Genomic DNA, 12,520 nt, shown 5'->3' with positions numbered 1-12,520 from the left:
TTGGCTTCTAGATGCTCACTAAGAAAGGATTTCTTGAAATGACCACCAGAGCATTAGTGTTTCATATATTATTATTATTATTATTATTATTAACATGACCTGATGCTAAGGAGTTCTATTCCCCCTCCCAACCTGAAAAGAAATCTGTTCCAAATGTAAAACACAAGCAGAGGAGAGGAGTTTCAGTTTCAGTTCTATTTTCACAGCAGCAACCAGCTTTAGTACAGAACAGTTAAGCTAAGCCACGTTCAGGCTCCTTGCTGTCTCCTTCTTACTCACACAGCAAATACTGTTTCAGTTTCCAAACAGCCCTCAACTCTCTCACACACTGACAGGATGCTAGCCAGATGAATACCGATGGACCCTGGAAGGCAGAGGTATAATTTTCCCCGCTTATTTTCCTCCCCAAAAACTAAGCCCAACCACATAGTTTCGTAGCTAAGCATGGGTATCAAGCTAGTTTATGATATAGTCCAACTTTGGAGGGTGAACGGTTGCCCAAGGGAAAGAAGTGTGTGATACAAAGACTTGCAGATGGGTGTGCTCCTTCTGTGCCTCCATGCATATTTCGACCCTCAAATCTGAAGTGGGCCCAGTAGCATGGCTAAATTCTTCATGTTTTAATGCAAGTAAATTAAATTTAAATTAAAGAGTTCATTTCTTAGAACTGTTTCCCTGGGGTTAGTCTGTTTGCTCTTCTATATAGCATAACATTTGCAGCTCTCATTGAGTGTCCATACTGATTTTCAACCGCGGGAATTTGAAAATACATAGACTTCAACTCCCAGAATTCTCCAACTTGGGGAATTCTGGGAGTTGAAGTCTACATGTCTTCAAGTTGCCTAGGTTGAGAAATATGGGTCTATACAGTAAGAGAAATATGAGGTGACCATAATGGCTAGGCTCACACTCCATCATTGAACAGATTCACGGATGACACCAGGCATAAGCAAGTAGATGATTTATTTATTTTGGCTTTATCTAGTTTGCTATGTGAAACCCAGTTTAATGCAATTTGGCATGACTAAGGCATTGGCATGACCGGTGAACCACATAAAAACATATTGTAGCATTTCAAAGGCATTTGAATTTATTGGGGCATAACATTCTACATTCCTGCATCTAATGAAATGGACTGCAATCTAGGAAAACCTCCTGCCATTAAAATATGCTGTTTTTAAAACCTTGAATGGCTTTTTGGGGTCCCCTTTCCCTTCACAGTAAAGAGTTATTGATTAGAATTTGCAATTTTATCTTGTTTTCATACAGTGATTCATTGGTCCCACATCCCTTTTGCAATGTGGCTGAAAGGCAGGATGTTAGTACAATATAAAAAGAAAATTTTATTATCTTCTGAGTTCAGTTAAGGTGACAGCATAGACACATTTAGATAAAGTTCTGAATAAGAATTTATTTTTTTATGACTTCCCGGTATCTCATGACTTCTTGGTGTTTTCCCATCCAAGTTTAAACCACCCAGCTTATCTTTTTTTCCCTGCAGTTTCCGTTTCTAATTTTAGCATTGGAAAAACAGATAAAAGAATACTACCACAAGAGACAAAAATATATTACCACCTTTCTTTTTTGATTCTCCCCAACCCAGAACAATTCAATTTACCTAAAACACTAACTTTTTCTCCCTAAGAAAATGATGAAATACATTCTTCTTCTTCCTCCTCCTCTTCTTCTTCCTCTTCTTCCTCCTCTTCCTCTTCTTCTTCTTCTTCTTCCTCTTCTGCCTCTTCCTCTTCTTCTTCCTCCTCTTCCTCTTCCTCCTCCTCTCCTTCTTCTTCTTCTTCCTCCTCCTCCTCCTCCTCCTCCTCCTCCTCCTCCTCCTCCTCTTCTTCTTCTTCTTCTTCTTCTTCTTCTTCTTCTTCTTCTTCTTCTTCTTCTTCTCCTTCTATGTCTTCTACTTCTTCCTCCTCTTCTACATCTTGTTCCTCTTTTATGTCTTCTTCTATCTCATTTTTCTTCTACTACTTCTCCTTCTCCTCCTCTCCTTTTTCTCTTTCTCTCTGAATTGTCTCAAATGCAGTCATTTTCAGTTCACTAACGAAATACAGTCTCTTACTTGTAGTCCCACAATTTTGGAGCCCCTCAAAGCTTTCGGGAGATCCTATTTAGGGAACACCTTCCCCTCCAAAGAGGAATCACCCCCCCACCCGGAATCAAAGACTTTTCTGTATTTCCCTCGGTTTTCTAAATGGGCTTTTCATTATATTTGAATCAGGCTGTCCCCGTTTTTCAAAGGCGGCTGCGTTGCTTTCTCGTTTATGCGGTGCTTTTTATTCGATTGCACCCTATACGTTTTTTTTCCGTTTTTTTTTTTTTTTTTAGAGAGTGCGTTCCTGGAAACAGCGCAAACGACTGGGCGTTATGTGTTGAATTTTTAACCACTCCATAAAACCAACTACTTCCTTTCTCTCCTGGGAAAGCTGCCCCACCCGCCTTCCCCTTCCTTCCTGGATCTATCCAGGGCGCCCCTTCTCCATCGGCTAAGCAAGCGCACATTCCTGCCCAAAGCAGGTGTGTGGGTGGGTGAGGGTGAGGGTGGGGAAAGATGAAAGGGCAGCCGCCTGCAGACCCAGCAGGAGGCAGGCTGTAGGTGACCTCAGCCTGTTGGAATCCTCAAGTCCCGGGCCGGCGTGGGGACAGGGGGCGTGGTCAGCGGCTATAAAAGGTCCGGTGAGGGACAGGGCGAGCCACAAAGTGGCGGGAATCGGCGCCGGGGAGGGTCGCAGGATGGAAGTGCTGCCAGGTACGGCAAAAGTCCTCAAAAACCGGGGTGTGGGGCGGGGAGAGCGAGGGGAAGCAAGGGCTTTCCCAAAGTTTCCTCAGAGTCTCCCAAGTTTCCCCCACAAAGCGGGACAAGGGGGGGGGGGGTCGGTTAAAAAGGATTTGAAAACCACCTCGTGTTTATCCACCGCTGTTTCAGCGCGATTCGGGAGCGCTTCCATTTCGTGCCTTACCGGCGGTAGGCAGCTCGCCTAACAAAGTCAAGAAGAAACAACTTCTCCAAGGTGTGGAGGGGGTGGGGAGAGACATCGTGCGTGTCCCAGCCACTGCCACCGACGCCGGCTTGGCGCGATCCCAAAGGCTCGGGTTGAGCAGCTAAGGTCGAATTGGATCCCAGGCAGCGAAGCGGCTGAAAGCGGAGCGGGACGGGCAGCAGCGGAGGGGTAGCTGGGTCCTTCTCAGGCGAAGTTTTCCCCTATCGGCCGGTTTAGTTCCCTGTTCAGCTGGCAGGCTGAAGGGAGTGATTGGCAGGCTAGTAGGGAGTGATTGATTGGCTGATCATGCCTCCCATCTCACCGAAAAGGAGATTCTTGGGGTATATAACTGGAGACTGCGTTGGACCCTTCTGTCACCTCGGTGGCCGAATTCACAAATGAAGCTTGCGTTCCCAGCTGACCCTATTGCTTGCATTTTCCACTTATTGGACTGTCAACAAAGCCACACAGCCTAGTTTGCATGGTAAAGGCAGCAAGTAGCCCTCCACATTTCTCTTTACAAAGTCGTGGTAATTGAGCCATTTCCTTTCCTCTCCCTCTCCCGTTTCACAATTACCAATTGTTGGGGGTGGGGGGGAGGTATTAGATTTGCTTTTCGTAAAAGGCAAGAGACCTGTGCTTAGGATTCTCTCTGAAAGTTATTTAGGAAGCAGAGGGAGGGACTAAATTGGTTAAACCACTACCTTTCCTGCAAGCAGGTCAGTGCATGCAGTCACTTCTTGAAAATAGCAAAGCTCCAAATACCGTTAAGGATTATGGCTGTTATAAATGATCTTTTGCTGGTGGGATGAATCCAGGTCAGTGAGACACAAGTGTCCACAGGAAGATGGGCAGGTTGCTTTTTGGTTGAAATATATTTCATGCATGTAAGATTATCATGTTTGGCATATGCATCCCTCAGAACTGCTCATGTAACGCCAAGGCTGCATTCACACATATTACTAAGCTGCAAAGCCTTCTTGTTAAATTTGTGCTTAACATTTTGTTAACCAGGAGCAAGAGTTTATTTAGAGGAGATCCACACCATTTATGGTTTACTCAAACAAACTATAATTTAGCAGCTGTGAAGCAGATCAATAGTGTGACAAGAGTCTCAAGGTTTAATTATCTCCCTAATGTCATGATTATTACTGAATTACCTTAGGGGACCTATTTCCCAGCTGTAATAAAACTTTAAGATTTGCTAATTTGCAGGGCTCTAGGCAATGGCATTCAAATCCTAGAACTGTTGCTGGAAAATTTTATAACTCATAGCTTGAAAAAAGAAAACTTCCTCTGCAAATGATTTATAACTTTTTGCTAATGGTAAAATTTGCATCATTCTTGGGAACCAGAATCTCCTAAGAATTCTGAAGTTTGATAGTGTTGCATGACTATGAAATGAGGATGCACATCTGGATGCACACAGCATCATTGATCCAAATGATAGGTTTGCTTGCTTGGTTTCTGTAAATTTGGGCTTATGTTTTCGAGTGAGGTCCAAACCCAGTTGGTGGCAGTTGGTTCAGGAAGACCTGTGAAGCAGACCATGGTTTAAGAAGTTGGGTGAACAAAGTATCTCTCTTATTCTTTCCACTAGACTTTTATACATGGACTAGTGCTGTTTCAGGTTGGACTAGCAGTGCTGTTTCAGGTTTCCTCAGGATCAGCTGAGTAAATTAAGACTGAACGACCCAACTTCTATGAATTCACATGACATGTTAACTCCCATTGCCTGGTTCACACAACCAATGAAGATAGATTTGTATAAGCTCAGCCTTTGAAAATTCTTCTCCCTCAGTAGCAGTGTTTTCCTAACATGTTGCCTCTGATTAGTACTGAATTGCAACCTCACAACATTTGGTCAGTGTGTCCAAAGCCAGCTGGGGATGATGGACTCGTGGGCCAATACATTTGATGTGGGAAAATCTTCAGTTTAGTTTTATTCTTTTGGACAGATTTTTTTTCCTATCTGCATGTTAAGCATATATAGTTTGCTCCACCCCCTTTGGTTCTTCATGTTCTCTGTCCAATTTATTTCCTTCATTGTAAAACCTCTGGAATGTTCTGCTCTCTTTCCTTCTTCCTTTCTGCCTCCGCCACCCCCATCCTGAAGATCAAGAGATGTAAAGACTCTGATGACCTCACACCTTGAACTTGAAGGTGCAGTTAATCATTGATCTTGGATGGTAATTTTAAAAGACATTTACTGCTTGGCAGTTAGAATGCCTGGCACTAAAATATACAATTTGCATTTAGAATAGCCAGGGAGAAAATTTGGTATTTCCAGATAAAACACCAGAGCAATTGAGCAAATGTAGGTTTTTCCTTCATCCAACCAAATATACCTCCCTGGTCTTGTTTTCTATGTCTTCATGCAGTCTGCCAGTCAGATACAGTGCTTTTAAGTATAGAAGCTCCATTTAGTAATAGTTAAAAACTATGGATAGATTTTTCTTCTCTGTCCTGATTTGAAACCTTTGGCAATCATCCTCATTTTTTCTTTAGTCTTCATTCCATTCTCTGCTTTTTTAACCTGCTGTCTCAGCTTTCTTCAACCAGGCACTTTCCAAATATACTGGCACTATAATTCCCAGAATTCCACACCTGCCAGGAATTCTGCAACTGCAGTTCTAACTCTTCTAAAAAGTTCATGATTCCCAACTTTTAAGCCTTCTGTGTCTTGATTGTCTTAGGCAGTGTTTCTCAACCTTGCAAGTTTTAAGATTGGTAGACTTCAACTCTCACAATTCTCCAGCCACAGTAAGACTGGATGGGGAATTCTGGGAGTTGAATTTCACCCATCTTAAAGCTGCCAAGATTGAGAAACTCTGGTCTGAGGTGTCTTTTTCTAACACAGAAACCAGAGACCATAGGAAAGGATTAGGGTGGACAGAATGGACAACATATTTACAAAGTTATAGAAAAAGTTTTACCATTCAACCCCACAAATGTCTTCCCCAAGGTAATTAGGAAAAACATATGCAGCCATTATATTGCTGGCTGATGAAAAGACCTGTGGCTCCCAACAGCTTATAACCTTAATAAAATGTGTTAATTTGAAAAGTTGTCACTGGGTTCATTCATCTTTGAAGTTACCATCAGTAATCCATGATCCTGACCCTTTTCCAAACTGCATAAGGCTGTCTTGAAGTTGGCAATCTAGTTGAATTAAGTTGAAGGAACTTAAAAGGGAGACATTCTAGGAAAGATTAGGAGCTTGGCACAATTTTGCCTTTGTTAGATAAAATAATTTGCATAGAAATTATCTCAGTGGGAGACTTAGATTAAGAAGGAAGTATCGTGGTTTTTGCTGTTTGTACACGTCAGCTTTTTCCAACTTGGTCCTCCAGATAATGTAATGGCCTTGCTGTCTGGAACAATGAATGTTCTTGTCCATCCATCCAAAGCTCAAAAATAGCCAATGGCCATGCATTAATAGGATCCATGTGATACTCTTTCAACCTCTTCTGTTTTCCTACTGAGAGATAAAAGAAAATGATGAAACTTCATAGCATAGCTTCAGAGTTTTTTCCCATGTTCTGCACACAAAGCGATGAATGAGCTGGGATTTGGTTTTTGCACGCATTAAAAGGTTGGTCCTCAACATGCTGTCAACAGAAGTTCCTTCTCCATACTATTTTAGAAGCTTCTGGACCAGATGATAGCAGCTGTAGGATATCCGGGAGTCAATTAAGGAGTTCCCTCCATTCTGTATTTAGCAAGTGTCAGAAACTTCAACATGCTTTGACAATCATTCCTGGTTTTCCTAATAACCCTGCAGTTTCAAAGTTCTTTTCCTTTCCAGAAGTTAAAAGACAAAAAAATGTGTTGAAATCTACAGGTGTGTCTAAGATGTGCACAGGTCATGGGAAGGAGGGTACATTCCAAGCCAGAAGAACAAAGTCTGTTTTTTAAAGAGTTTATTGGACAGCTACATCTATGTGGCACAGAATAACAAATCTCTTAGCAAGAAAAACAAAACAAAAAGCTTTTGGAGTTCCTTTTGAAAACATAGCCATGCAAAAGGCCAGGAATTTTCTACCTGGCTGCATTTTATTTTTACATTTTATTTTTGAATGCTACCCTAAGAACGGTGATAGAGATCTTGATTTAATGACTGCTGCGGTTCCCCAGAAATCCGCCTCAGTGATTTTGGGGACTGACAGCTTCAGCATAACTGCATTACTTCACAATTCCATATATGCTATCTCTGGAAAATCCTTCAAACCTCAAACTAATTTCAGGCATCTTCAATAATTGCTGTCCTTTTTGTCTTCTTTTTTTAAGGGACTTGTAAGGTTGTTGGGTTTTTTGAACTGTGAATAGCAGGCATCCAACTGTGTCTGTTTTTGAAACAACCTAAGATGAGCTTCCACAGGATAGGTGCCATTGAAGGATAGGTCCCATTGATCTTATAGGTAGATACAGGTAGTCCTTGACCTATGACTACAATGGAGCCCATTTTTGTTGCTAAGTGAAACTTTTGTTAAGTGAATTTTGCCCCATTTTATGAACTTTCATGACAGAGTTTTTAAGTGAATCACTGCAACTAAGTTGGTGACACAGTGGCCACGTTGACTTTGACTGTCAGAAGGTCACAAAAGGGGACCACATGACCCCAGGACACTGCAACTGTCATAAATAGGAGTCAGTTGCCAAACATCTGAATTCTGATCATGTGACCACGAGGATGGTACAACCGTTGTAAGTGTGAAAAACGATAATTCACTTTTTTCAGTGCTGTAACTTTGAACAGTCACTAAATGAACTGTTCCAAGTGGAGGACTACCTGTCCTGAATAGAAATGTTTATCAACCTTGGCAACTTTAGTATGTCTGGACTTCAATTCCCAGAATTCCCCAGCCAGTGTGCTAGGTGGGATTTGAAGTTCATACATCTAAGAATGGCTAAGCTTGAGAAACACTGCTGTATAGTACTTTCCATTCTTGCTCACTTCTGATGCTGTATCCTAAAATTTGAATTATTATTTAAGATGAATTGATTTCCTTTTTCTCTCTCTTAACTCTCTTCACCCACCATGGTTGCCATTTAGGTTCTGTGGCCTGCAAAAAAAAAAAGGACAACATGGATAGTATTATTAATACAGGTATTTGAATCTTTAGTTACTAGTTGTTGGGTCTAACATTTTTCTTGCTTCTTTCTACAGTGGATTTGCCAATGTGCTCTGGATGCTCTCGCACCCAGCAAGAAATAGCCATAGAGATTGAAAGGACACACAATCTCACCCTCAGCATGCAAATTAGCTCAGGAAAACTGCTGTCAAACTATGTAAGTCCTAAATATAAGTGGAAGAAATTAATGGAAGGTGTGGGGTTCTGTCTATGGGGTATGTGTGTGTGTGTGTGTTATTTTATTTTATTTTATTTACAAAACATCCAGGATAGAAAAGAAGAAGGGACTTTAATCAATGCAAATTGATAATTGTTTGGACCCAGCTCCCCGAACACAACAAACCCTCTGTAGTTAAATCAGTGATTCCTTTATTAGAAGTGCCAGCGGCCCCAGCAAAAAGTTCCTCTCTCACCACAGGCTAACAGGTCTGCCTATGGTTGTCTGCCATGTTTATTCATCTCCATCCCCTGCCTTTTATCCCCAGAGCTAGGGTGGGGCTTCACTAGCAGTGTTGGCTCTTACATCCCAAGGATCGGGCCAAATATTTCCATTCCTCTCCTCTCCTCTCCCCTCCCTTCTGTGCATCTGCACATCAGGCACTGGACCCAGCTGTTTCTCCACTTCCTCATCAGTCACCTCCAGACCTGGGGGCTGTTGACTCCCCATCTGACGGCTGATGGACAGCCCAGGCTCTGCCTCTGTCTCTCTGACAAGTCCATTCCCTCTCTGAGCTCTCATGTTGCCCTGATGCTGATGCCCATGCCGCCACCTCCCACACCGCCTCTGCCTCTGATTTGGCTGCTGGAGGGGCTAGCAGCCAATAATTATTTGAATCTGCTGAATGAAGGACTTGGGCATTTTTCTCAGAACAAATGCTTTACTTAAACAAAGCCAAGTAAAAGCTGTAATACCATAGCAGGTGCATGAAGACAGCTGATTAATGATTCTTAGGTTTTCAGCATCTCAAAATGTGTAATATAATGAACTGTATTTTCTTCTACAATGGCTCTGAAAAAAGTGACATTATGACTGTTTCCACACTTAAGAATGTCGCAGCATCCCCATGGTCACATGATCAAAATTAGGACACTTTGAAATTGGCATGTTTTTATAACGATTTCCTTGGGGTCATGTGATCACTTTTTGCAAACTTCTAACTAGCAAAGTTAACAGGGAGGCCAGATTAACTTAACAACCGGGTTCCTAATGTATCAACGGCAGTGATTCCCAGCTGTGGCAAGATGTTCAGAGTATTGCAGGGTAAATTCAGCACAAGAAAAGTAAACACAGATGGCTGAGGCTTCATTTAACTTCTTTATAAACACAAAGTACATTTTACAAATCAGTTGTAGGTTTCTCCAACATGAAGCAAACTCAAACAGGAGCAGACACGTTACAGGTTCAGAGCAGAGCTCTGGTTTTCAGCAAGCAAGCAAGCAAGTTAGTTTTTCTTTCACTTTAGAGCTCAGCACAGAACAGATAAAACACACTCAGCACAGATAAAACACGTCTAGATTCTCTCTTTAAGTTTCAGCCCTCAACTCAGCTCTCATTGGCTGACCTTGTTACTAAGCTCTATTCCAGTTCATGAATATGCTCTGACACAAGAAAGGTCGTAAAATGGAGCAAAACTCACTTAGCAACTGTCTCGCTTAGTAACATAAATTTTGGGCTTCATTGCAGTCGTAAATCAAGGGCACTTGCAATTTAGTCATCATGAGAAAGCATTCTATCATTTTCTGAAGATCCAGGGATCCACCTTTCAAAGAACTGATGCTGTGACTTCTCTCTGTGTTAGGTGCATCATCAAGGGATACCTTTTGGTGAGCCTGATTTCAACCCACCCATTCAGCCCTTTCCAGGACTCCCGTTGCCAACACTGTCTACCTCAGACTGGCTGGGTCTCACTGACAAGGAGCGGCTGCAGCAGAACACCTGTGCCTTCTCCAACCTGCCGGTGTACTTAGCCAGTGTGAAATGCCAGCAAATGGATCTGAATCCACTGGAAGATGAATTACACCGTCAGTTCGATTCTTCACGTCTGCACTGTCTGGGCCTGGAGAATAACCTTAAATCCATCATGTCTTCCCTGGGCATCGTGCCGGGTCCAGTTGTATCTGCTCAGCCTCTGGAACCCGACAACACCTTCTTTATGAAACTCACAGGTTACTACATTTGCCATCTCTTCCAAGACTGGGTCAACAGATGTGAAAAGGACATTGCCTTATTAACTAAGAAATATCCCGTCTGAAAAATGGTTCTCTTTCCACATTGACCAGTGGCAGGGCTGGAAATGTGGAGGGCGCACAATATCCCTCCCCATATTTCACTGAAGTATGGCTCGGATCAATCCATCCATTTTCCTGAGTTCACACAAAATATCAGGTGTGAACACACAGCACCTTTAGCCACTTAGTCAGTTGCAAATCCAATGCTTACCATTCGACAATGTACTCAAACTTGCTTAGTTTTAACTAGTTCATTTACATCTTACCCTGTTGTGCAAATTTGGCTTGCTTGGGTCAGCTTATTACATGTATGTTCTGTCTGAGAAAATGGGTTTATTTAGTAACCAGGTTAAAAGGGGGTTCTAGCTTTTGAACCATAAGTACAGTGCATAGCTGTGTTTTGTCCAACTGTTAATGTGTCTTAACAGCAAACCAGGCTGAAAGTTAATAACCCCAAAAAAGCATCTCTTCAAATCAATTAAGAATATATATATTGAATCAATTACTGGCCATTGAATCAATTACTGGCAATCCTTGATTTACAACCATTTCATTTAATGACTATTCAAAGTTAAAATAGTCCTGAAAAAACGTGATTTATGGCTGGTCCTCGTTTTATAATTCTTGCAGCATCCCTACAGTCATGTGATCAAAATTCAGGAATTTGGCAGGTGATCAAATGCATTTAATAACTGCCTTGCTTAACTGCAGATATTCTGGTCCCAGTAGTAGTCATAAGTCAAGGACTACCTGCATACATCTTAGAGCTATGTAAAAGCTCTGAAATCACAAATGAATCTTGTGTGGTAGACAACTTAACTTCTCCCCACCTGGAACATATTAATAAGCTATCTCTTTTCCATTTAATGAGAACCCTAAAGAGATGGCATGGTGTGTTTTCAAAGCACGAGGTTTTCCATTGCACCCTTCATGGCTGTAAAACTGGCCAATTTCTTTAAATGAACTTCTTCAAATTTTGGTTTTCTCTGGAACTAACCCGCCCATAATCCCATAGGCAACATGGAGAGGATTGTAGGCTGGACAGCTGATTCTAAGCACATCTTTCTCCTTGGCAAGTCCAGGAAAGCAAAGAGAGATGTGATGGCCGTTTGGAAAGTGGAGTTGCAAACACGCAGCCCAATAGTCACTTTGATGCACAATCCCTCCTGAATGTGGAAATGAGAAGTGCGACTGTGTGTTCGGTTTTAGGCTCCAATGGGGAAATACAGTTCAGTCGACTTTTAAAATACAGAGCAAACCCAGCCTGCTAAAGTGACTTTTAGTAGTTTGCTTAAGTTTGGATTTTCTGAAACGAGTCCATTCTCCCCTCTGAATTGGTGTTTTTCATCGTCAATCACTTAAAAATATGTGGACTTCAATTCCCAGAATTCCTCAGCCAGCATAGGAAATTTCCCAGCATGCTGGCTGGGAAATTCCAAGTCTTACCCACCTTAAATTGGTTGAGGTTGAGAAATGTTGCTCTAAATAATACTGAATATTAAGAAACTAGTCCTCAGCGTTGAAATACGTGGACAGTTTATTGTCCATTCACTGATATTGTTTCTAACTCAATAAACCATCCTGTTTTAATGATGAGTTCTTACATAGGGTTGTACCATCTGTTGGGAGATTTTTTTTTAAAATGCTTTTTTGCATTACTTTTAATATTTGCTATGTTCTTTATAAATTCCTCCAAGGCTATTAGCATTGTGAATTTTTGTCTTTTCTCTTTTCTAGCTAAAATTCCAGTTGTGGAGTTTCTTTCCTCTAGGATGTATGTTCCTAGCTAAAGAAATATTTATTTCTATATGGTTTTCTAAATATATATATATATATATATATATATATGTATGTATGTATGTATGTATGTATGTATGTATGTATTGTATATGGAGAAAAACTTAAATTTATAATCGTAATAAAAGTATTTTAGTAGAATGTGTAGTTGCCTTTTTTCTTCTTCTGGTGCAATTTACAAATAATTTACTAGACTGATTTGCTTTTAAGTAGTCAATACAATCTCTTCTGTTGCCAAGAAAACTTCATAGTTGTATGAATGAAATCACCAGAAATTAGTTTCAGAGTATCTTAAGTTTAAAAGTTCACCTAAATGGGAGTACCTGAATACTCCTGTCTGCTCTCCAAAAGCTACATAAAGTTGGGTCT

General features: G+C 41.3%; 1 protein-coding gene across 2 annotated transcripts; it reads left to right on the top strand.

Moving 5' to 3' along the window:
• The first annotated feature begins 2,487 nt into the window (after positions 1 to 2,487).
• Positions 2,488 to 12,292, top strand: LOC113449989 (cardiotrophin-1). 2 transcript variants are annotated; one of them, XM_026721131.2, is made up of 3 exons: positions 2,488 to 2,758; positions 8,161 to 8,282; positions 9,925 to 12,292. In XM_026721131.2, exons 1-3 carry the CDS (start codon positions 2,743 to 2,745, stop codon positions 10,375 to 10,377), a joined length of 591 nt encoding a protein of 196 aa, XP_026576916.1. In that variant the 5' UTR covers positions 2,488 to 2,742; the 3' UTR covers positions 10,378 to 12,292. The 2 variants fall into 2 exon arrangements, with proteins under 2 accessions (XP_026576916.1, XP_087773979.1); XM_087917853.1 differs by lacking the exon at positions 2,488 to 2,758 and adding an exon at positions 2,816 to 3,520.
• The last annotated feature ends 228 nt before the right edge of the window (positions 12,293 to 12,520 follow it).

The sequence above is a fragment of the Pseudonaja textilis genome, chromosome Z (genome assembly GCF_049901715.1).
Source record: "Pseudonaja textilis isolate UNSWEBS1 chromosome Z, rPseTex1.2, whole genome shotgun sequence".
NCBI lineage: Eukaryota > Metazoa > Chordata > Lepidosauria > Squamata > Elapidae > Pseudonaja > Pseudonaja textilis.
The sequence above is the reverse complement of the archived record's forward strand: the minus strand, read 5'-3'. Positions and strand labels throughout refer to the sequence as shown.

Coding starts and splice junctions, on each gene's coding strand:
- LOC113449989 (XM_087917853.1), top strand. CDS start 3,472: ATGGTAAAGGCAGCAAGTAGCCCTCCACATTTCTCTTTACAAAGTCGT. Junction 3,521..8,160: donor TTTCTCTTTACAAAGTCGTG/GTAATTGAGCCA, acceptor TTCTTTCTACAG/TGGATTTGCCAATGTGCTCT. Junction 8,283..9,924: donor GAAAACTGCTGTCAAACTAT/GTAAGTCCTAAA, acceptor TCTCTGTGTTAG/GTGCATCATCAAGGGATACC.